The sequence below is a fragment of the Pteropus alecto genome, unplaced genomic scaffold (assembly GCF_000325575.1).
Source record: "Pteropus alecto unplaced genomic scaffold, ASM32557v1 scaffold56, whole genome shotgun sequence".
NCBI classification, from domain to species: Eukaryota; Metazoa; Chordata; class Mammalia; order Chiroptera; family Pteropodidae; genus Pteropus; species Pteropus alecto.
In genome coordinates this window covers 1,441,696-1,466,128 of record NW_006438871.1, presented here as the reverse complement: position 1 = coordinate 1,466,128, position 24,433 = coordinate 1,441,696, and the positions used below count along the sequence as shown (strand labels likewise).

Here is a 24,433-nt window from a genome sequence, read left to right as displayed (position 1 = left end):
CGTTGGCCTCAGGTGTGGAGAGCACAGGTGTGCAGTCAGGCATTGCCATTCATGCCCCCAGAGGGCTGTTGTCACCGCTCCAGGCCCTGCCCCACTGGGCTCCCTGGCCTCAGGGAGTGCCTCAGTCTCTGCCTCTGTCACGTGGCCTTCCGTGTGTCTGGGTCTTCACTGTGTCTGCTCATCAGAACCCCAGTCGCTTTGCGTCAGGGGCCCACCACTCCAGTGTGACCTCATTTTAACAGACTAATGATCACATCAGGAAATGGGCCCTGTATTGCTGCAAACCTTTGGTCCATTCCCAGGCTTCTGCAAAATCTGATTCTGACCACTTTTGCCAGCGTTCTCGTGGCTTTTATAGAGGAGAGGACTTGTGAAGGTCCTTGCCGAAGGCAGTTTCCGTTTTCATCGAAAGGGCTTGTATGGACATCGCGCTCCTGACGCCCACTCCCCTCACGCGAAGTGCACAGCGCAGGGGTTTTGGACATTCAGCTTGTGCAGTCTCCACCGTGATCGATTCGAGAGCGTGTCATCACCCTGAAGGGGCCTCCGTTCTCCAGTACTGCGCCCACTTCTGCAGCCCCGGCCCGAGGCAAGCACTTGTGCCTGCCCCGAGCGTCCCCTCCTCTGGACACTCCGTGTGGGGGGAGCCAGCCCACGCATGGGCTCTTGTGTCTGGCTTCCTTCACTCTGCATCCTGTTTCAAGGTTCACCCCTGTCGTAGCATGATTGTACTTCCTTTTTATGGCTGAATAATGTTCCACTGTGTAGGTGGACCTTCTCTTTATCCATTCATTGGTTGGCAGACATTTGGGTTTTTCCACTCTTTGGCTCTCGTGCGTAATACAGCTGCATACGGGTCTCGTGTGGACATACGTTCTCGCTTGGGGACATTTCTGGGATAGAATCGCCGAGTCCTATAGTAATTATCCCCAACGCTTTTCGAAGCAGCTGCGCGACCTACACACCTGCCAGCCTGCGTGAGGTTCCCATACCCTCCGGTACTCACAATAGTCTTTTCATTTACTTTTGCACGGAGCCCCCACAGCAGGTGGTATCTCTCTGTGGCTGTGATTTGCATTTCCATGACGGCTGACGATGTTGACCATCTTTCCATGTGCTCACTGGCCATTGCTGGGTCTTTGGAGAAATGTCTGTTCCAAACCTTTGCCCATTTTTAAATTGGATAGTCTCTCTCTCTCTCTCTCTTTTTTTTCTTACTGAGTTGTAAAAGTTCTATCTCCCAGACCCTAGTTCCTTATGAGATAAATGATCTGCAGTGTTTTCTCTGACAAGCGCACTGTCCCCCCTTACCTTTCACCTTTAGTATTTCCTGCTTTTCCACACACTCAGGGCTGTAGCCACATGAGACCGCGTTTCTCTGGAGATGCTGGTTTTGCCGCCTACGAATCCAGTGAGTGTCAGTAGTTCCCTCAGGCCCCCGCCGTGCCCCCGCCCCACGCCTGGCAGCGCGCCCTGCCGCTGGCCTGTCCGCGACAGAGCTGGCGAGTCCCTGCCCTCTCGGAGCGTGCGTGCCACTGCGTGCCAGCCCCCTTCCGCTAACCTCAGGTGCTGCCGCAGTTGTCACTGCAGGAGTCCCATTCTCCCCAGACCGTGCCCGGCAGTGGTGGACAGAACGGCTCCATAATGAGCGGGCTCAGCCACCCTGTCCTGCTCACCACTGCACGCCCTGGAGTGCGTGCTTAAGAAACGCCTGTTGGCTCATGATTGAGGATCTGTGTGGTCTCTTAAGAGATTGTATAACGCAGCTTCAGCGTCGTCAAGATGTCTTTACACAGCTGGGGGCTGGGTTCTTGGGGCGACCTGAGAGTATAGGTACCTTCTAGAGCTCTGGTCTCCACACATTCTTCACCATCAAGATATGGGGGACTCCTGATCCATACGTGTCATATACACATGTACTCGTACACACACTAATACACACTCTTTACACACCCACACACTCACTCATATGCACATGTGCTCGTACACACACTACTCATACACTCTACACACCCACATACACTCACACGCATGTGTATTCATACACTGCCCATACACACTCTACACACCCACACACATGCACTCGTGCACACTACTCATACACTTTACACACTCACACATGCTTATATGCACATGTACTTGTACATACACTACTCATATACACTACACACCCACACACGTACTTGTGCGCACTAGTGTACACTCTTTACACATCCACACATTATACACACATACTTGTACACGTTACTCATACACTCTGTTCACATATACACATACACATGAATACTCGCACACAAATGCACATATACTCAGACACACTGCTCATACACTGTGCACCCCCACACACTTACACACATGTATACTCACCTGCAAACACTTATACACATGCACCCAGCCCCATCCTATACACAAATTCATGTACACACTCGTGCACACACACTCGCACACACACGTACACGCTCATGCACGAGTACCCACACCTGTCCGTATCTGTATTTTAACGAGTGACGTGAGTGTGCTGCTCCGTCACTGCACACCGATGCCCCAGAACGGGAGGTCGCGGATGCGAGCGCGGAGCGGGGAGGGGGGCTGAGGGGAGAGTGTGGGGGGCGGGGAGTGGGGGAGCACGGAGGCGAGCCCCCTTTCCCTCGCGGCGCGCTCTGCCCCGCACGCCGCCTCGCACTTGCTGCATAGTTTTCTGGGGGTCTTTACAAGGCCCTGGGGTCCCAAGTAAACATCAAGGCCTTAGTTTATCTTCTTTCTTAAGCTTTAAGGTCAGTTAAAGGCAGCTACGTATTAAATCCTCAGATGCTGGGTCGTTTCACCAATGAAAACAGTCTGGCCATGAACTCTGTTTAGAATGTGAACGAGACTCCTGCACTGAAGAGCTACCTTGAGCAAATCATGAAAAGCAGCACAGCCACATCATGGAGAATTTGGAGAAAAGGGAAAAGAACTATACTTAGTCGTACTTATTTGGAATAAGATTCTTTGCCTCCTGTGGGATACTTCAACTTAATTTTTGAAAATTGAAATAAACTTTTTTCTCTTTAGAACTCCATACTAAAAATCAAACTGACTTTTTAACATGATTTTCTTGTTTGTCAGGCATAAAATCTCTGAATTGTCTTCTGTGGCTCTGTGAGCCGTACACGGTGACTTCTTGTCTGGCCCGAGGCTGAAGTTTTAGGGCTTGATCCTTGGCGTGTGGGATCAGGAGCCCTAGCTCTACGCAGGCCACAGGTGTTTTGGAAACGGGCGCCGCCGTGGCGTGGGGGAGCAGCGCGTGCTGGGGCAGCTCGGGCAGAGCCCCACGGCCCGCCCGTCTCGCTTTAGCCTGCCTCGCTCCAGAGGAAAGGAGGACTGGCTGTTCTTTGCGCATAACTTTTATGAATTTGGCTTCTTTTTCCTGCCTCAAGTTGAAAATGAAATTTGACTGCTTCCCAAACAGTGTGCTTGCTGACTCGGCAGGCGGGCGCGTCTGGGCGGGTGCTCCATCGGGGCAGGGGACCTGGCCCTGGGCGTCGAGTCCGCAGCACGCATGAATGAGTGTGACCTGGGCACGAGTGGGGTCTGCCCGGGCCACATGGCCAGAGGCCCCGTGCTGAGCTGGCTCCTGGTGGACACGGAGAGCCGGCGGGAGCCCCTACTCTGAGCTGCTCTTCCTGTCTCTTGCAGACTTGCCAGTGCCCCAGGTGAACGAGCAGAGGGACCTGGACCCCGGTCGGATGCAGATGCTGCAGGGGAACCCGCTGCTGCTCCCACACAGCCTGCAGGAGCTGCTGGCCAAGGACACCGTGCAAGTGGCCCTCGTCCCCGAGAGGAAGGGCCTCTTCCTGAAGCATGTGGAGTACGAAGTGTCCAGCCAGGTACCGACCGACTGTGTGTGGGGGGCAGTCTGGGCAGGGATGTGTGAGAAGGGCCAGGGCACTGCAGAGAGTCAGGCTGCTCGGGTAAGCCGAGCCCCAGAACCGGGTGTCAGAGCCAAGCTGCCCAGCAGGCCCGTCCGTGCGTCTTGTTGTGGCTCAGCCTGGCCTCACTGTCCCTGCGCTCTGGGACGCAGCTTCTCCGGACGCTCATCCGGGTGGGCGGACTGCAGAGGCAAACCCTGGCAGGTCAGCATGGTGATAGTTCTCGACTCTGGACATCCGAGGCTTAGAATGCGGGCCCCAGAGTAGCGGATCCAAGCAGTGGACCTGGTTTGCGGGGCAGGGTTGGCGTGTGTCGGTCTAGCCCCCTTAGCAGCCTGCCTGCCCCGTGGGCACCCTGATTCTGAGTCCGGACACCTGGCACTGTGTGCCTGCAGAACCGCACGGCATCGGCAGCGCTGGTCTTTCTGTCTCTTCATCGTTGTCTTTTCGTTTCTGGGTTCAGCTGGAATAAATGCGGATGGGCGTTTTTATTCCTGATCCTGGAAATGGTGAACTGAGAACATCTTTGGAACCGTGGAGTCCACTGTGTTTATGGGGGACTCGCAGAGACAGCGGGCCACAGGCCAGTGAGAGAGCTGCCTGTCACGGCATTGTCGGGCAGGCAGCTGCCAGGGCTCTGGCTGGAGGGTCTCAGCTGTGACCCCAGGTCAGCAACTTTCAAGACTGACCGGCAGCTCTGTCATCATGGCTGTTTGCTGTGCTCGGTGAGATTCCAGCCACGGGATTTGTGTCACTGTGCTTTAAAGCGCAGTGACATAAGCCTGTGACTGTCCTGATGCTGTCGGTGCTGCTCCCGGGGGACGGAGGCCGGGCTCAGAGGGGAGGGGTCGCTTCTCAGGTAGTGTGAAGACAGCGTTGCTGACCGGCATGGCATTGCCTTGCCTCCTGCCCGACTGCCGTGAGCTCAGCCACAGTGCTGGGGGCCGCGGCTCTTCCTCCCAGGGCCTCGTCCCCACAGCTTGATGGGCCGCTGTCCTGTGAGTGCACCAGTGGCCTCTGCTCCAGCTCCCCTGAACTGCCCGTCCCTTAGGCGGACTGCCTCATGGTGACGTTTTAGAAGGTGCTGGGTTTGCCCAGGCTGCCTCCTGGGATGTGTGTGAAGGGGCGGCCTGCTGATGTGTGAACGGTTGGGGAGCACTCGGCCACACGCTTGCTATGGCTGGCACCATCTTGCCGGAGTCTGGAGTAAATACCAGCGTGGCAGAATGCACAGGATCCCAAAAGAGGTGGACCCACCTGACTTACGTTTCTTTCATGTAGCATATTTAACGTTTCTTATAGACCTTCTAGTTTGGGGCAGTTTTATTAGGTCACAGCGAAATTGAGCAGAAGGTGTGGATTTGCCTGACCCCACACACACAGCCCCCCATTATCTGCCGAGCCTGCATCGACATAGCACTGTCACCCAAAGCCCACATTTGGCATTAGGGGTCACTCTTGGTGCTGTACGTTCTGCGGGTTGGGACAAATGCATGACGAGGTGTAGCCCGACAGTGTCATACAGGTATTTTCACGGCCCGGGACTCCCTCTGTGCTCTGCCTATTCGCCCTCACCCATCCCCGAGCCCCTGGTACCACCAACCCTGCCCCGGCCCTGTCGCTCTGCCTTTTGCAGAGTGTCACCCGGGTGGGCTCAGCCTCAGCTACGCTGTCTGCGAGTGGCATGGGTTACGGACCGAAGGGCGCTGCTGGTGCCCGTGTCCGCGTGGCTCTTGGCCTCCCCCACGCGGCCACTCCGTTGAGGGGGCTGCCGGTCTCGTGAGCCTGCAGGGTCCTCCACGGCCAGGCCACAGTGGGCTCTGGGCAGGTCCATTGGAGTCCCCCGTCGGCCCCCCTTGGCCTTTGCATTCCGGCGACCGGCTGGTTTTGGACAGATGGGTCGGTTCAGGGGGCAGTCGTGCGGCCACATTAGCGTTACCTGGAGGTGTCTTGACACACTCTAAAGCAGGAAGGACCCGTCACTGTCCGCGCCCGCCTCGGCCCCCGAAGCTGCCTTTGCAGAGTCTGCTTTGCTGCGGGTCCGACTGACATGGCAGAAGTGGGGCTGCGGCTGTGCCTGTTTTGGGGTGCACCCCCACCAGGGCCTGTGGGAGGAAGGCGGAGCTTAGCGGGGGCACAGGGGAGGTGTGGCCCCTCACGCTAGGGCCGCTCCCCTGCAGCGCTTCGGGGCCTCCGTGAGCCGCCGGTACAACGACTTCGTGGTTTTCCACGACCTGCTGCTCCAGAAGTTCCCCTACCGCATGGTGCCGGCCCTGCCGCCCAAGAAGATGCTGGGAGGTACGCGGGCCGCGTGGGTCGGGAGCTGCCCTGAGCTAGGTCCCCCCTCCCACCACGGGTGCCGCCCCTGCCGTCCTTCATCCCCAGTCTCCCTCTGGGCCTCCTGCCCCCGCGGGAGGGGTGGCACCAGCCCCTCGGCCATGCGGTCACAGCTGTGCCATGGTGCCTGGGGTGGTGCAGGGGTGGCGATGTCACCTGGCACCCTTGGCCCTGTGAGCCTTCTGCTGGATGATGGACGTGTAAGGATGTTCCCGTTGCTGCCAGTGGCCCTGGATGGGGACCAGGAGCCCCATCACGTAGCCAGCTCTCGTGACATGTGGGGACCTGACCAGTGGGCACCACCACGGCCTCAGGCACTCTGTTAGAGGGGCAGAAGTCAACGCAGGGCGTGGGGACTCGGCCTGCGCTCCTGTGCTCTCCACCCCCTGGTGCCCGCGGCTCCTTCCCAGGCGCTGTGCGGTGGGGCGGGCATGCCCCGGGCTGCCTGGTGACCGTTCTGTCCTCAGCTGACAGGGAGTTCATCGAAGCCCGGAGGAGAGCCCTGAAGCGCTTCATTAACCTGGTGGCCCGGCACCCCCCCTTCTCCGAGGACGTGGTGCTCAAGCTGTTCCTGTCCTTCAGCGGCCCCGTGAGTACCTCAGGGACAGGCAGCCCCACTGCTCTGGGCCATGCTGGAGTCTGCAGATGTAGAGCGTGGCCCCAGGTGACGCTGTGCCCCTGGGGACGTGAGCTGAGCTGGAGGCACGCAAGTCCCGAGAAACGCACTCTGCACCACGTCAGTGTCAGAAGCCCAAGCGCCAGTGTCCTCCACACTGCGGTCCCGCAGTTGAGATGAGTCAGGAAGCCAAGGAGCTGCTCCCAGTCGGGGAGGAAGACTTCATGGCAGGCCGCCTCGTCCCCAGGGCTGTCACCTGTTCTGTAGGAAGGGACCTTCTCACTGGGGCGGGGTGAGGGAGCTCCGATGGGGTCGATGCGTTCGGTCCCCACCGTTAGAGAGGACCCCTTCTTGTGCAGGCACCTGGGAAGGGGCTCGGCCTGGGGTCAGCGTGGCAGAGGTGGCAGTGGCTGGGACCCTGGACCGGGCCTCAGGCTCTCCCACTGTGATCCCAGGGGACGGCGGGTGCTGCCCCTTCATGGGATCGGTGCCAGACAGGGAGTGCTTGCCGCGACCTGCCCGTGAGCTGGGAGGTGGAGCGTTTCTTTCCTGGGGGTGGATGGACTCCCTGAGAAAGGGAGCTTTCTCGCCAGAGAGGAATGTAGGACGCCGAAGCAGCTCAAGGCAGAGGAAGGGGAGCTGGGGAGGGCGCAGCTGGCTGCAGAGCTGAGCCGTGTCCTGGTTGGCGGGCGTTAGGCCCCACTGACCCCTTGCCGGGCAACCGACAGTGTCCTGGGTCCTTCCCACTCCACTCTAAGATGAGAGAATTGGGACAGGTGATCTTCAGGGCCGTGGGGGACTCCGGTTCCTGACCCTGCACGGCTGCCTGGTGCGGGCCTGCCTGTGCTTCTGGGGCTCCCTGTGCAGCCTTCTCTTACGGCGTGGCTTTGCCAAGGAGGCCTCCTACCGGAGGGCTGAGCTCAGGACCCCTAGTGGCCCCCTCTCTGCCCATCAGCTCCCCCGGGGGTCTGCGGCCACGTCCCGTGGGCCTGTTCCCAGGAAGGGAGGGACCTCAGTTTCCGTCTCTGCGCCCACGTGGGCCTGATGGGGAGTGGTGACTCTGACATTGCCCAGGGTCTGCAGACGGAGTCACCGTTTTCCTGGAGAGAGGGCTCCCGCAGAGCTGGGCTTTCTCTGAGGCAGGCTTTCCCATCCTTGGACACCGCCCTACAGCTTAAGAGAGGAAGAAAACAAACGAGACAGGGAAGAGATGGGGGCTCAGTTCAAGTGAGCGCGTGGGAACGCGCCGCTCAGGGGGAAGAGCTGTCCTGCTGCTGCTGGCCTTGCGGGCCCCTCACCGGCGCTCTGTGGCTGGTGGAGGGCCGGGTGTCTCTCTGCTCCCTTCGCAGGACGTGCAGAGCAAGCTAAAGGAATCGGCTCAGTGTATGGGAGACGAATTCACGAACTGTAAGCTGGCGACGCGGGCCAAGGTACTTGTCGAGTTTCGGTGTGGCCCCCCTCCCGGTCAGAGCCGAGAGCCCTTCGCAGGAACGTCTGCTTGTGCCAGGAGTGCACTCAAATCCATCGCAGGCTTTTCTCACTTATTCCTCATTTCGGCTCTGAAACATGGCAGGCTTCACACCCATTGTGCAGACGAGGGACAGGTCAGAGAGACTGCCACTTGCCGAGGTCGCTGACTTCTGAGCAGGAGGGCCCACGTGTGACTGGGCTTTCTCTCCACAGAACCCACCAGGTTCTTGTGCTGCGTCCCGAGGCTTCATGTGATTCAGGTGGACATACACTTGGTCACTAGCTTTCCAGTTTTCAGGGGGTTGATTGTTGCCTGGGTTTATTTTAAAATTTAGTTAATCTGGTGTTATTCTCAAAAAGATCTTAAGATAGCTGTGCGGTAGCTTTTGTCCCCCCTTTTCTTAAACCGCTTCTGCGAACGAAATTACGGACCCTTCCTCTTTTTGTTTGCTAAGCTTTCTGGTTTTAGGCATTACGTGGTCAATCCTAGTGAGGAGTAAAGCTGATCAGAAGTTATTCTTAGGGGCTAGAGGAGGCCTGCAGAGGCCTCCGCGCGTGTGGACAGAGCTGTCCGGGACTCTGCATCCACCCTTCAGAGCGGGAAAGTCACTACTTGAGTGTTTCTGGTAGGACCTCCCGTTTGACCCAGTTTCAGTGGACACTAGCGTCATGATCTCAGGGACCGTCCAGCTCGGAGTTCGTGCTGCTAGGCAGTGCCGTTTGTTCCTTTTTTAGACTAGGGAGGTCCACTGCAGACACTGGAGGAGTAGAGGTGGAGTCGCAGCTGGTCGCTACACGACCCGCACTTGGGCGTCTGGGCTCATTTGCCTGTTCACTCGCATGGCTTGCTTCATCCTCTGTGGGTTGTCTTTTCTGAAAGGTGTCCAGCATCTGGTGACACAGTTTTTCTTCTGTCCTCACCTGTCAGGACTTCCTCCCAGCTGACATCCAGACTCAGTTCGCAGTTAGCCGGGAGCTGATCCGAAATGTCTACAACAGCTTTTACAAGCTTCGTGATCGGGCCGAGAGGATTGCGTCAAGGGCCATCGACAATGCTGCTGACCTCCTCATATTCGGGAAGGAGCTAAGGCAGGTGGCCCCGCTGGGTTCCATGGGGCTGCTGGGGTGGGAGGGGTCTTTAGACTTCAGTGCTGGGCTTGGGGCAGAAGTTGCATTTACCATAATAACCCATTTCACTCCAAAAGGGGAAGCAGAAGGCTAGGCAGATGGGAGCTCGTATTTGGAAGAAAAAAGGTAGAACATTTAGGCAGAGAAACATGGATTCCCAGACACACGAATGCTCGCCAGTCTCTCCCGTGTCCTCTCCCCATTGTCAGGATCGGCCTTGAACAGACATTGGCCTGGCCTCAGACAGGACACAGGGCAGTTGCTGGGGGACTCGCCCATCTCTGCAGCCCCCAGGGCACTGCTCAGACCTGCTGGCTCACGGCAACTGGGTGGGGTCTTGTGGGGAAGAGCTGGTTGAGGGTCTGGGGGCCGAGACCCTTTCTTTAACGGGCTCCGGGTTTCACACACCACTCTTTGAGCAGTGAGGTCTGGGTCGGGACGTGCGGGTCACCCTGGGATGATGTGTTCGGGCAGAGGGAGGTGCCAGCTTCAAGGCCTTGAGTGTCCCCTCTCCCGTGTGTTTCGTTTCCCCAGTGCTTTAGGGTCTGACACGACACCGCTCCCCTCCTGGGCCGCTCTGCACAGCAGCACGTGGGGGTCCCTCAAACAGGCGCTGAAAGGGCTCTCTGTTGAGTTTGCACTGCTCGCTGACAAGGCCGCCCAGCAGGTGAGTGAGCGTGCTCTCCGCGGGCCCCGTCCCCAGGGCAGCCTGTGCCTCGCCTGTGGGAGCGCCTCCTGAACTGGGCAGCGGTGTTCTGCGTCTGAGCGAGCGGGCCGCTGTTCTCGGGTTACGGCTGCATGTCCCCATCTATTCTCGGGTTAGGGCTGCAGGACCCCATCTGTTCCGGGTCAGGGCTGCACGTCCCCATCTGCTCTGGGTTAGGGCTGCATGTGCCTTTCTGTTCCTGTTCTGGGTCAAGGCTGCACATCCCCATCTATTCTCGGGCCAGGACCACATGTCCCCATCTATTCTTGGGTTAGGGCCGCACATCCCCATCTGCTCTGGGTTAGGGCTGCACGTACCCATCTGTTCCTGTTCCGGGTCAGGAATGCACATCCCCATCGATTCTCAGGCCAGGGCCACACGTCCCCATCTGTTCTTATTCCAGGTCAGGGGTGCACATCCCCATCTGTCCTCGGGTTAGGGCTGCACATCCCCATCTGTTCCTGTTCCGAGTCAGGGCTGCGCGTCCCCATCTGTCCTCGGGTCAGGGCTGCACATCCCTATCTGTTCTCAGATGGCTTCCCTCAGGCCATTTGCGCTTTTCAGCGGCTCACTGATGACAAAGACAAATGGGGTTCTGGTCGCTGGAGACTGCTGAGAAGTTATAATTCGCCCTTGGAAACGTCGAAACGTCGTCTTAGACTACACTTCTGGGTGGGCCAGGGTCCTCGTGTGCTTTTCTTTTCAGCTAGCATTCGGCCCCTCAGTAATTTGCCAGAGCACTGACTCGGCTCCAGTGCCTGAGAGACCCCCTCCTTTTGCCCTCGGCACCCAGTGAACCTCAGGGAAGGCAGGTTACACGGGCAGCTGCCTTTGTGTAACTCTGCAAGGGATCCGCCATTGGGGATTAAACCGAAGATGTATCCGGGGGCTTTTCTGCTCTAAAACTGTTACAGCGTTTCGAGGGTGAGACTCGCAGCCTGGTTCCCCGGGGTCGGTCGCGAGGCAGCCAGCGGGCGGTGCTGAGTGAACTGGACAAGGAGTGAAGGCCCAGCCGCCGCCTGGCAGCTGAGGCCGTGCAGCAGCCTGCCGGGAACCCGGTGGCACAGGTGGCTCTGTGGCTGAGGAGTTGGGGGTTTCTCAGGCTCGCAGTAGGTGCTCAGCCAGCTGCCCAGGACGTCTCTGACCGGCTCAGCCAGCCCTTGGACCGGTTGCTGGCGCAGAAGTCCTGGGCTGCTTCTGCCTGGTCCCGGCGCCTGTGTACTTGTTTAGGGACCGAGTGTGGGCAGCATTGGCGCTGCACCCGGGCTGTCTCCAGGCAGATGATGTCTGTGCCTCTTCGGGGGACCGAGGGTGTGCTGGCGGAGTTTGGCTGCTTAGCGGGATGGGCGAGTTCAGAGCAGCCTCTCTGCCTCGGCAGTGTCGGGCACTGAGCCCTCGCTCGGGTCTTTGGGTCCCTGGGCCAGTTTCCGCATCGAATCAGAGCAGGCGGGCTGGACCAGATCCTTAAAAACTTCCAATGCAGCCTCTCCAAGCTTTGTCTGTGGAACGTGGAGGCGAGGATGTCCCACCCGCAGGCCCGCAGCTCCCTCCCCAGAGCCTAGGTGGCCTCTGTGGCGGCCAGGAGGGGCCCCGCTTCCTGGCCGGGGGACCACCGCCTCTCTCCTGCTTCAGGTCCATGCTGTCTCCCCTTGAGCAGAGACCGAGGCTCAGGCCCGTGCTGTGTGCTTGTGTCTGGCGTCCCTCCCGGCTCAGAGACTCTGAGCCCGTCTCCCAAGTGCGGAGAGGAGGGGTCTGAGGAGGTGTCGTTTCCTAGACACCTGTCCCGTCTCCGGTGGTTTTCGTGCTGTGTGGAGTCCGCGGTCAGACGAGCGACAGCCAGCACAGCCAGCGCTGCAGGGCACTGTCGCTGAGCGAGTGAAGACGCCCAAGGGCCAGCCTTCCCGCTGGGCGGTTTTCTCCGTGGTGGTAGGGTGCGTGCTTTTGGTAAAGGCACAGGTGTTGGTGGTTTAGGGTCTCGGGCAGCACTGAGCCAGAAATAGGACTTGTTGGCCAGTGACCCAGGCGCAGGGCCTCTGAGTGCCTCTCTGCTGCAGACCAGGGGAGGGACCTCCATTTCGTGTCCCTCTGCCCAGTCAGGAGGACTCAGGATGCCTGTGGCCATTGGGTATTTTCTGCAACCTTCTTGGCTGGAATCTCTGCTGTGGCTGTAGGGTCAAGTGGCCTGGAAACTCCTAGCTCAGTGGCCGGGGACTTGAGAGTCCCCGAGCTGGTGCCAGAGCCCGGGTGGGAGCCCCATTGGACTGGTCCTTGTCTTTTGCTGCCTGGCGGCTGCACCTTTTCTGTGGTCATGGGATGAGCCTCAGCTGTCTGTGCTGGGGTTCCAGAAGGGCCCCGGTTCCACTGAGGATCCAGCAGTGCACCTGGAGAGGGGCTCAGCAGATTGGGTCACATTCGTATCCCCAGGGTGCCGTGAGCGACTCCAAGGCCTTGGCCTCACCCCTTTTTCCGTCATTGTCAGGGACACCTGTTCCCCTAACAGGGCCACCCCCTGTACTGCTGTGGGCCTCTGTGCTCGTCTCAGTTGCTGTCGCCTGTGTGCGAAGTGCGTGCGGGATGCAGAAGCAGCCCCTGTCTAGCCTGCTCCTCCCTCCCGTGCCATGCAGGTGGCCGTGGGTGGCCTTTCTCATCTCCTCTGTCCGCCTCAGCACTCAGCACGTCTTCGTTCAGTGTGTCAGCTCGAGTCTTTCACGTGCAGCAGTCTGTTCCCTGCGCTCCTGTCCCTGTCGTTGGAGCTGCTTGACTCCCCTTCCAGCCCCAGCCCCAGCCCCAGGCCCCCGCCCCGTCTGCTGCTCTTTTCCAGCACGCTTCGGTATCAGCTGAAACTCGGGTTTTTCTGCGGTGCTGGCAGAGCCGTGGGTGAGGAGGTGGGAGTGCCCGGTTCTCCTGGTGTGTGTGTCGGGGGGACATGTTGGCCGTGGCATGTTGGAAGGACATGACACGCAGTGCTGCACAGCAAGCACACGTGGGCAGGGGCCTTGGAGACGGAGGCCCCTGGTCTCATCAAACTGCTAGGCTGTGTGGCTTCGCCTCGTGCTGGGCGCTGTCATGTTTTGGGGGGGCTCTTCCGCGGAGCTGGCCAGAGTTCCCGGGAAGGGCCGGCCCCGGCATGCGGACGTGTGCACCCCCAGCGGGTCTCTGGGTCCTGTGTGTGCTCAGCCTGTTGAGCCCGTTCTTGTTCCCCAGGGCAAAAAGGAAGAGAACGATGTGGTGGAGAAGTTGAACCTCTTCCTGGATCTGCTCCAGTCCTACAAGGTGAGTCTGGGCAGCTCCCGCTCAGGTCCCGTGAGCTTTCAGGGCTGTGGCAGGGAGGGCGAGGAGAAGCCAGGGCTGGGCGGGGGGGAAGGCGGGCCTGGTGCAGGCTGCCCAGGAGCACCCCTTGGCAGTTGCTGCGGGGTGCTCCGGGCCTCTGGCTTCCCTGAGCTGAGGGCTTAGGTGTGCGGGCCCTCCCGCGACCCCTCGGCAGCCGGGCAGCGTGGGGACTCTGCGAGAGGCAGGCTGATCCGCAGCGCCCTCGTGGCATCGCGCCCGCCCCCCGCAGGACCTGTGCGAGCGGCACGAGAAGGGCGTGCTGCACAAGCACCAGCGGGCGCTGCACAAGTACAGCCTGATGCGGAGGCAGATGAGCGCGGCCGTGCACGGCCAGCAGCCCGAGGCCGTGCAGCAGCTGGAGTCGCGCATCGTGGAGGTGCGCCTGGCGCGGGCCTGCTCCCAGGGGCTCAGCAGGACGCCTGGTGGGGCGGGGCGGGGGCTGGGCCCGCGGGAGGGAGGGCGCTGTGCTGGCTGGGCCGCGTGGTCTGGGAGCAAAGGGCCCCTCCGTGTGTAGCAGGAGAGCACGATCCAGACGATGGAGCTGCGGCACGCCTTCTCCCTGTACTGCCTGCACCAGGAGACGCAGCTGGTCCACGCCCACCTGCCCCTCACCTCCCACATCCTCGGGGCCTTCGTCAACTCCCAGATCCAAGGGCACAAGGAGGTGGGCACCCCGCACCGCCCGGCCTGGCCCTTCCTGCGAGCCGGCCGCCCTCCTGGCTGACCCTGAAGAATGGCCTAGGGAAGGTGTGGGGTGGGCTGAGCACTGTCCAGACAGACCCCCTGTGTGGCCAGAACGCTCATCGTGCAGTTGTTCTCTGCGGAGCTGGGGGGGGGCGGCAGCATTGCAGAGGGGCAATCCCTCATCTTCTGGAGAGGCCCGGAAGTCAGGGGTAAAGTGCTCAGGGTCCTCAGGAACGGACAAGTGGAGATCAGAGACCGTGGGAACCGGCGGGTGGGGCACCGTAGCTGGGGGGGTCCCCGAAAACCTTGGTGGTGGCTCCCGAGCCTGTGGGGACACGCTGTGACCACATCTCAGATGCTGCAGCAACATTTGCCCGGCTGGAATTATCTAGAGCCAGCAGCTCTAGCTTCTGTCCTTGGCCCTTGGCTCACCCTTCTCAAACCGCGACACGGGTGTTCATCTCCGAGCAGCTGGGGGCCCTCCGTCTGGCCAGGGCTGAAGAAACACTTAAGGAGTGACACTTGTCTGCTCCTGCCTTGCTGGCCTCACAGTTTCTTTCTGTTTTGGTCGATCCTCGTTCCTCAACACCTCTCGCTAGCACTGCTAGTGGCCAACCCCAGCTCCTTGACACGCTGTGGAGGCTCAGGCTCAGAATTTCTAAAACTGTGTCTAAAATCCCAGCTCTTTGACTTGTGAGCTCTGCCGGCCTTGGGTGGGTCATTTAACTTATGTGGCCCAGTTTCTCTCTCTGAAAAATGGCATAAAATACGCCCCTCCTGGAGCAGCTGGGGATTCAGTGGGAGCTGGGCTGTAAGCAGTCACTCTGTGCCAGGCCTGTGGCTGTGCTGGGCACACAGCTGGACCAAGCCGACCCTGTCACCAGGGACTTCTAGTCAAGCAGGAGACCCAGATCGGTCGGCAGGCTGGAGGGGCATGGGCTTCTCACGTCCTGTGCGGACAGGGCGGGTGGGGTCTACGCTCCTACAGATCTGCCTGGGGGCCAGGGAGCTCTCTGTGAGCCCGTAGAACTCAGACCCGTAGTTCAGAAAGGTCACTGGTGACAGCTCGGAGGGCAGGTTACGGGCTGGTAGATGCAGTTTACTGGTCCAGCCGCAGGCAGTCGTGGCTGAGCAGGTCAGTGGACAGTAAGACCCTAGTCCAGCGCCACTGTGCCAGAACCACCTGGAGTGTCTGTACAACGTGCAAATGACGGGGCACAGATTCCGCCATAGTCCTAACTCAATCTCTGGGGCCCGGACTTGGGACTCTGCGTTTAGTGGGACCCCAGTGAGTCTGGGCTGAGAGCCGAGGCAGGAGGACACCAGTGAGCCTGCGCTGTGCCTGGGTGAGGCGCCAGGGCCCTGACCCCGATTTCTCTGCGGAGGGTGACTGACGAGCCCCTGGCCTCATGATGCGGAGACCAGACCCTGCTCCATCCGCACGTTCTCAGGGCCACACCCTGCTTTTCTGCTGTCAGCCATCACGCCACCTGTGCTGACCAGGATGCCCACTCACTGCCTGGGCCTCCCTGACCTTCAGGCCCTCGGTCTTCCTTTCTCATCCTGGGGAACCGAGCGCTTGGCGGGCGCTGGCGGCGTGTCTCCTTCCTACCGCATCTCGTTCACTTGTGTGGTCACCTGGCAGTCACTGTCACAGTGTCCAGCCTGCTTAGCCAGAAGGCTAGTGTTTACAGAGCTGTTAGTGGAAATGACACATTACTTAAACTTCTGCATCGGGCAGACTTGTGCCCCTTCCGTCCTGTGTGCAGGGGACAGAGGGATTGGCCATCTGTTACCCCTGGTGTTGGGCCCAGTCTGGGGTAGTAGGCTGTGATGCAGGGAGCTGGAGGGGCAGCTGTAGGGGAGGCGACACGCTGGCTCGTGGTGGTATGTCCCCTCCACCCTAGCCACTGGACGACTGGTCCCCTGCTGGTGCCGTGCGAAGAGTGTATGGGGTGCTGGTCCCCGCCCGCTCACCCCGTCCTCCTCCCTCCTCCAGATGAGCAAGGTGTGGGACGACCTGAAGCCCAAGCTGCACTGCCTCTTCGCTGGACCCAACAGCACCTGACCCTGCCAGGGTCCCCAGGGATGGCCTGTCTCCTCACTAGTGCTGCGAGGACCCGGGGCGCAAAACCCACCGGCGCCCTCACTAAAACTTCTTTCCAAACGGTGTGTCCCTGTTTGATTCCCTTCAGAGAGCAGCTGTCCCCCATGTCCCGCGGGCTGCCGCCCTCAAGCAGGAGAGCTGACGTCAGGGCTGGCAGGTCCGGTGCGACGGCGCAGAGCCGAGGACACGGCTGTGGGCTCAGGCTGTGGCCGTCCTGGCCCAGCGCTGTGGCCTGAGGCTTGTGCTGGAAAGCGTCGGCCCCTGGGATGGCTTCCCCTGGGACCTGGAGGCCAGCGTGCGGCAGAGGTTTTCACAGCACACGGTGCCCGGGGGGTGCAGGGGCCCTGTGCTGGAGCAGCCGGAGAGGGAGGCCGAAACCCTGTGGAGGGCAGGAATGTCCCTGCGGTGGCATGTCACCCTGGATGAGGCACAACTGATGAGTGAGAGGGCAGTCCTGGGCGGGGGGTGAGTGTGCGAGGCGGCTGCTGGGGCCAGCAGGGCAGGTGCAGCTGGGGGCCGCTGGGCATGAGCGTTTCGCTTCCACAGAATGAGCTCCCGCGAGCGTCTCGTGTCCCTACACATGCGTGTGCATGTGCACACACTCTGTGACCCAGGTGTGCCCGTGGTCTGAGGTGTGGCAGACAGGGTGGCCTGGTGCTTCCGCTGTCCGTCCCTGTACCAGGAGCTGCTGTCCTCCCTGGAGAGATGCTCCTCTCTTTTGGGGCTTAGAGGGGGCCGTGGGGGAGTTGTTCTGCCTGGGGCCTCTCAAACTGCCTCATTCCCGGTTGACTAGAACCCTCCTCCCAGCCTCTCTCGCACTTGCTGGCCCAGCCACCTGTGCCCAGGGGCCTGGCATTGCGGCAGCTCTGGGCGTGGGAAAGGGTGTTTCCTGCTCTGAGTCCCGTCCGTGTGAACGTGGAGCAGACTGGCCCCCTCGGGCGCCCTGGCCCTTACTGTCTCGTTGGCCAGGAGAGGTGTCGGAGGCGGCTCTGACTCAGAGCTTTCTCTGTCAGATGTGGAGTCTGCCTTCTATTCGCCCACCCTCACGGGCATGCAGGACCCGGGATGGAGCTGGAGGCTCTGGGTAACTGCGCCTGCAGATGGGTGCCGCACTTCATGTCCCGGGGGAGGTGTGTCGGGCCCGCCCGCGTGATTCCACCCGTGTGGAAGCAGCCGTGGGTGTGGGCAGGCCAGCTGTGCTGCCCCAGCCGAGGCGCTGCCGGGCCGACGTGTGCCTCCCGGGCTGAGGAGCACGCCTGTGCTACTCCACGGGGCTGGTCCTTCCCAGTGCTGTGCACTTGAGCCATAAAGCGTGTCCTTCAGTGGCTGCTGCTCACCTTCTGGAGCCTGTCATGCGTGGCAAGGGGCAAGCCACCACCAGAGGGGGAAGTAGTCCACACCCCAACCAGATGGGCTGGATGGCCGGATCGGGGCACAGCTCGCACACTGGGGCAGCAGTGTGGGAGGGTGACAGGGAGTGGCTCCCAGTCAGGTTGAGGCCCTCCTTACCAGGTCACTGGAGAGTTTCAGCACCAAAGACGTCCTCCTGATGGCCTCTGCTGCTGGCACACCACCCTGCCGGGAGCCAAGGAGCAGGCTCCTGGCTGGGGCCCGGGCCCTGTTATTGGAGGCTCCCCCAGAGGGGCACTTTCATCCTGGGCGCTGTGGAGGTCTAAGGGAGGACACTCAGGAGTGACAGAAGGTCATGTCAGCTGGGGACAGCAGAGGCCACCTTTTTCCACAGTTTCCTCTTGGCCCGGAGCCTGGGCTGCTGGTAGATTCCTGGCTGGGGGCTGGCATTCTCTGCTTTGTCCTGGGGAGGGCGTGGAGGCCACTGCCAGCCGTGGGTAGAGGCTCGGGGTGGTGGGAGGGCAGGGGTCTCCTGCACGCCTCCACCGTTCCTGCCGCCCGCACTGTCCTTGCCAGCCAGGGAGAGCCGATGTGCCACTACAGCCTCGCCTCACCTGGCGGAAGGACCCCCACTGTGCTACCGACGGGAGCCCTGCCCCAGGGACGCTGGAGTGAGGCGGCCTGCGCCCAGCTCACCCACTGGGGACTGGAGACACGCCCTAGGCATTGGGCTGAAGACAAGGTCTGGGTAGCCTCTGTGAGGACAGTTCTGTGTGATGCCCTCCCTCTTGCTCTGCGTGAGTCCAGTTTTCCATGTGAAACGCTGCATCAGGCTGCGGGACTCAATCACCACCCCTCCGATAAACTGGAGCTCTCTACACGTGGTCTACACATTCCACGACTTTCATCCACAAACTGACAAACTATTAAACATGCTTATAAAACAGGGAAGCTGTGAGTTTTCTGTGTACGTGGGTGGTGACCCTCCCCAGGGTGGCCAGAAATCGGGGACAGATCGGCCGTCCTCCTGGGCTAAGGAGGGCAGCTCGCCTTGGCTCATTGGCTGGGGTTGGGGGTGGGCGGTGCAGGTCTTAGCCTGGGTCCTGAGTGCCCCAGCTCCCCACTACACAGTGGGGTGGAGAGGAGGACACACCTGCTGGCCCAGCTTCGTGGTCCCAGCAGGAGCCTGCTGCACGGAGCAGGTCAGCTCCACCAGCAGTCCACGCGGAGGCAGACGCCCTCCCCTCCCCCGTGGGCCAGTGTCCCCCACCCCACGTCTGTCTGGTGATGCGGCTCACGCCCCAGTACATCTGGTGGCTTCTGAGGATGGGCCTGGAGAAGAACGCTGTAAAGGTAAGAGATTTCTTTTCTTTCCCATCCAATCCCATTCCAAACGGAGAGCTTGGCCTGGGCTCGGCTCAGGCGCCCAGCGCAGCCGCTCAGCATCCCAGAGGCGGCGGTTCGGCCCCTACGCCGCCCACCTCTCACAGCATGGGCTCCAGGACGGTGTCCGGGCCCTGCAGCCTGAAGTGCCCGTGGACTCTTCCAAAGTAGGAGGGGCAGCCCCTAGCTGTCATCGGGCCACATGTCAGCGAAGGGCACCTGGCCCAGTGGGAACCACTGAGGCCGCATCTCTGCAGCGGAAGAGAGAGTAGGGTTCCAACCAGACCTCGGCGCCCTCCGGGGGCCCAGGGCCAGTCTCCTTTCCTATCGTGACTCGTGGTACAGACAGGAGGGCTCGCTGCGTGTGTGGGGTACCTCGTTTACCCCTGGCAGGTGGAGGTGCCCACTGCGCTGGCTCCCAGCCAGCATGGTGGAGAGGGCCAGGCCTCGGGACTCACCGTCGCGCTCTGTGGGCGTCCCCTGGTGCTCTGTGCAGAAGACGTGCACGCCCGTGACCTCGGCTCACCCACGGACTCCAACCTGATGCAGCCCACCTTACGCGGCCTGCGTGCGGTCAGACCTCTCCTGCAGCTCCCTGCGAGGCGGTGGGAACACGGACGGCGAGAGTGAGGTGCCCGCGTCCAGGCAGGCGCTGTGAGGGCGGGGCAGGGAACCCCGCGCCCAATGTCGGGGTCGGACCCAGGGGCTGCCACCTGCACCACCGAAGGGCTCCCCGCTGGGCAGAGCTGGCGTCACCTGAGACCTTTTCAGAAACCGATTTGTTCAGAGGCTCTGGGGAGGGGTCAGCGTTGAGGGGGGCCGCTGGTCGGGGTGCACGGGCCTCACTCGTCAGCCAGCACAGCTCTGCACCACGCAGCAGGCAGGGCCTGCCGGGCTCAGCTGCTTGGCGGTCTCGCGGCAGGTGGCTGGTGGTGGGACTGGGGACACGCAGCCCGTCCATCAGCTCCCGCTCGCCCCACAGCCGCGGCCCCCGAGCCCTGAAGCGAAGCCCTGCACCAGGAACCACCCTTCCTTGGCCCGCATGCACTCAGCGCAGATCATCAGGTTCCTGTCAGCTTCCCAGAGGTGGGCTGTGTTGGGCTTGTCCGCCAAGGCGGCCCTCAGCCCTCTAGCCAGCTGTCCTGCGCTGACCCCAGGGCATGGGCTTTGGGCCTGTCTCACCCATTCTCAGGACCACTGTGCTCGGAGGAGGGTTTGGGGTTAGTCTCAGCACGTGAGCACAGTGCTGACTCACCACCAGCACAGCCAGGATGCCCCGGAACACACCAGGGCATATCTCGAATCAGACACTCGGAGCAGACAGCCCTGCGAGCACCCCGGATGCGCCGCCCAGAGAGCCCGGCTGCCATTCAGCGTTGCCCTGATGTGCACCCCTGAAAAACGCACACGTACCCCACACACGCAGCAGAGCGCCACGCACAAGGAATTCATTCAGCCTCTCAGCTGCTGTGTGTCACCGAGTAACAGCTGTACCCTGCTTATAATGACCCTCCCCGCCATGACCCTTCCCACCGTGGCACGGCGCTCCGCGTGCGTGCCCCTCGCTTCTGCTCATCCAGGCCCCCGGCAAGCGCTTTCTGGAAGAGCCATGCTCAGGACTCTGGGGACCCCGAAGCCACGCAACCATGAAACTCTGTCCCTCCTGTTAGGGACTCTCACTTCCTCACTGCCCTATATTTATTTTTGTTTCTATTGAAACGTTCTAATTGTGTCTGACCGTTTATAGTTGTACGTATGAAGTTCTTAGTTTTGGTCTCCAGCGACCTTAGGGGCACGATGGGCACTTTTTGTGCCTGTGATGAGTCAGGGAGACCACCTGTGCATCACACATGGCGGGTTCAATGGGAGCGTAAGCAGATGTCCCTGGGCTCAGAAACCACCTTGACCTTCCCATGGGGCCTGGAGCCACTTCCACCTGCTGCCGCCTCAGCTGGAATTTATTCACTGAGACGGTTCATGAAAATTAGGCTTGACCTAAAACTGAGTGTGTGTCTTCACTTGGGGGTGCATATGGCTCCCTAGTTAAAGTACCAGAAGCGCTTAGCGGGGCCTCACGCCTTCTCTGGCAGCAGGCTGGATCTCGTTTTTAAAAACGTCAACTCCTGATTTAATGTTTTGACTGATTTTGGCGAGTCTTCCCCGAGCACATGGCAATGTGTGGAACAATCGCCTCCTCCGTGGCGGAGCTGAAGCTCTGTTTCACGGCTGGGATGACGTGACAGCCAGGGACGACAGCACTGCCGTGTTGCCAGTGTGTCTGACTGGGTCTGGTGCTCAGTTCCTCGGACGGCAGATGGAGACCAGGACGAGTGACACATTAAACAAATGGCAGCAGCCAAGAGCCTTGTGGGCGTGCGGGACCTGCCATGTAGCTGGGGACTCCCGCTTCAGCCGCCTGTGCCACATTCCGGGGTCCCCGCATCAGAGACGCTGGCCAGAAGGACAGAAAGCGCCCCCTACAGCAGCCCGAACCTGACTCTGAGGGCCCCCGCCCCCAGGGGAAGGACGCAGCGCCCTTGACTCAGACGGCGCTGGGCACATCCTGAAAGGGATGAGCACTTGCACACGCCCCCCCCCCCAGCCCACAAGTGGGTGAGGCTCTCGAACTGGAGCGCGCTGGGGCCCCAAAGGGCAAAGGGCAGTGCCGTGGAAAATGCGGGCGCCAGACTCCGCCGAGGCTGCCCCGGCTCCCCTGCAGCTAGAAGCTGAGCCGTGGGTCTGGGGCAGTTGGGGTGTCATCCCCAAGGCCAGTGAGGCCCGACACCTGCTGGAGGCCCCGGGCCCATCCATGCCTGCCCATCGCGTGAATTAGAACGTACCATCCGGCCGGCCCCTCTCCCACACTGCAGAGGTACAACAGTCCTTTATCAGAAGGTGTCCTGACCCTCGCCTCCAGCCCACCCCGTGCTCCGGAGGGCACCTGGTGCCCCCTGGGAGAGGAGATGGGGTCCTGGATAGCTCCGAGTTGCTGACCCGAAGGCTCTGGCCTGTCTGGTGCATACAGTCCACATATGGACTGGTCTGAATCTGGCGGACGGTGCGGCCCTGGACGGTGAACGTGGGGCCTGACTCAGGGTGAGGCCTGTGCCACGCTCATGAAAAGTGCCTGGCCCTTTAGCTCGTTGCTTCTGAGCACGGAAGCCACCAGTGCCCCGTGGCCGCTGGGAGGATGTCCTCTGGGGCTAACGTGCTGCCTGCAGGGGCAGGATGTCCTTGTGGATGCCCAGCTATCAGAAAGGAGCTCCCCCCACAGCCCTGCCTGCTGGATGAGGCCCCCAAAGTATAGAGACTCGTGAGCCTCTGAAAGGGTATCTGAGACCTTTAGCACAAAGCCCTGACTATGTCTGGACAACAGTCATTGATTTTTCTGACAGTTTTGTGATCTACAGTGAGGTCAGGACGGAGAAGAGGGTAACGGGCCATGGCGCTGCCACTCAGTGGCTTCTGGTTGTGTGTCTGGTCAGCTGTGCGAGTTTATTCGTTTATCCACCCAGCCTCGTTAGGCCTGTAGAAGTCCTCCCCATGCAGGTGCTGGGGAGACCGGAAGGGGAACCAGCCTCCTGGTTCTGTCACGTCTTTCATGTGTTTACAATCAGCTGACACCAGCGGAGTGGGGAACCATGGGCTTTCAGTAAGTGATGCTGTCTCAGCTGGATACGAACGTGAGAAAAATGAACCTGGACCCTCTGCCTTCCACCACACACAAAGCCCGATTCCAGCTGGATTCAAGGTCTAACATTTCTACAAGTCGAAGAAGAAAACTTGGGAGAATATCTTCTTAAGCTTGGGGTAGGCAGACATTTCCTAAATGGGATGTAAAAAATGATGACCGTGCAGAAAATATTTACAAAAAGTTACACATGGGGTTACGTTAAAATGATAAACTTGTTTACCAAACTCATTATGAGTGAACAGACAAGCAAAGATAAGAATCATACCTCATTTCTCAGCCGGAATTGAGAGTGGAGTCAATATTTAAAGTGCTGAGAAAAACCCATCAAGCTAGAATTCTGTACTCTGTGATACTATCCTTCAAAAGAGAAGGAGAAATAAAGACTGACTCAGACAAAAATTCGGGGGCTTTGTTACCAGCAGACTTGCCTTGTAAGAAATGTTAAAAGTTCTTCGGAGAGGTGGCAAATAATACAGGGCAGAAACATCTACATAAAGAAAGGAGGGGCATCGAAGAAGGAATGCGAAGGTAAAACACTTTATTTTACTTGTTAATCGATCTCACAGGCAAGTTTGGTTGAAATACCAGCAGCGCCGCGTTCGCTCACGTCTGCCTCTCGTGTGTGCACCTGTGCGTGTGTCTACTTAGGGTCAAGTGAACGACAGCAGGGCTGCAGGGACGGGAGGGAGGAGTCAGGGTGACCGTGGTGTGGTAAAGACTCCCACTACCTGCGAAGCAGTAGAGTGCTACTTGAACACGAACTTAGATTAGCTGTAAATGCATATCGCAAGCTCTAGGGCAGCCACTAAAACAGGTAAAAAAAAAAAAAAGGTATAACTGTTAAAGAAGAGAAAAAGGAATCATAGAAAATGTTCAATTAAAACCACAAAAAGCAGAAAAGAGTGGAAAACAAAAGTAGGAAAAAGAACAAAGGCAGCCGAGACCATCACGCGAAGGAAAACCACGTCAGTGGCCACTCCGAATGTCCGTCCATGGTCTAAACGTACTGATGTAAAGACAAACATTGTCAAAGAAAACCAATAAAATGCACCTAAGTCATCAAAAAAGGAAAAAAAAGACACTGTCAAAGTGAATGGGAAAACAACCCATCCATGTTGTTGATGACGGACCCACTTTAAATATAAAAAGTAAACGGTGGCAAGAAACACACCACGCCACCGCTAATCGAAAGAAAGCCCGGTGTGGGCCCCAGGCCGGGACAGGGATGGACCCTGTCAGACAGACAGACAGAGCTGACTCGGAGCAGGGACGTTCGTTACCAGGAAGGAAAGGTGTGACACCGAGAGTACTCGGTCTCCAGGACACACGCCCTGACGTGTCTGCACCTCACGAGTGCGTTGGCAGCGAGAGGCGAGACCAGCAGAGCAGAAGGGGAGGCAGCGGGGCCCATCGGTGGAGACGGCAGGCCGAAAAGCAGCAAGTAGTGACGTGGACACAGAACCACAAATCAGTGAGAAAGACAGGCGGCCACACTTGAGCAGACACATCACAAGAAGGACATCCGAGCAGCCAGCCGACACCGAGCAGGTGCTCAGCCTCCTTAGTCACTAGGGCAGACAGGTAAAGCCTCAGCGAGGCGTCAGCCCACAGGCCAGCACGGCCAGAATGGAGAAGACAGGACAACAGCGCGGCCGACACGGGGAGGGAGTGGGCCGCGGAGCCCACCGCGGGGCTGGGACACGCAGGTCCTCGACCC

The 24,433-nt window shown here is 59.8% G+C and overlaps 2 protein-coding genes across 2 annotated transcripts in view; both read left to right on the top strand.

Moving 5' to 3' along the window:
• Nucleotides 1–18,590, top strand: part of SNX8 (sorting nexin 8) — a 34,975-nt gene extending 16,385 nt beyond the window's left edge. The window contains exons 2-11 of the mRNA XM_015592483.2: nt 3,679–3,869; nt 6,092–6,209; nt 6,716–6,837; nt 8,214–8,294; nt 9,263–9,423; nt 9,997–10,129; nt 13,373–13,441; nt 13,728–13,874; nt 14,016–14,162; nt 16,182–18,590. Coding sequence (XP_015447969.1) covers nt 3,679–3,869; nt 6,092–6,209; nt 6,716–6,837; nt 8,214–8,294; nt 9,263–9,423; nt 9,997–10,129; nt 13,373–13,441; nt 13,728–13,874; nt 14,016–14,162; nt 16,182–16,250 — 1,238 coding nt within the window. The 3' untranslated portion in view covers nt 16,251–18,590. The remainder of the gene's footprint in view (nt 1–3,678; nt 3,870–6,091; nt 6,210–6,715; nt 6,838–8,213; nt 8,295–9,262; nt 9,424–9,996; nt 10,130–13,372; nt 13,442–13,727; nt 13,875–14,015; nt 14,163–16,181) is intronic.
• A 336-nt stretch (nt 18,591–18,926) lies between these two features.
• MRM2 (mitochondrial rRNA methyltransferase 2) overlaps nt 18,927–24,433 on the top strand; it is a 10,355-nt gene continuing 4,848 nt past the window's right edge. The window contains exons 1-3 of the mRNA XM_025049573.1: nt 18,927–18,992; nt 19,130–19,189; nt 19,416–19,595. Of these exons, the coding sequence (XP_024905341.1) occupies nt 18,927–18,992; nt 19,130–19,189; nt 19,416–19,595 (306 nt within the window). The remainder of the gene's footprint in view (nt 18,993–19,129; nt 19,190–19,415; nt 19,596–24,433) is intronic.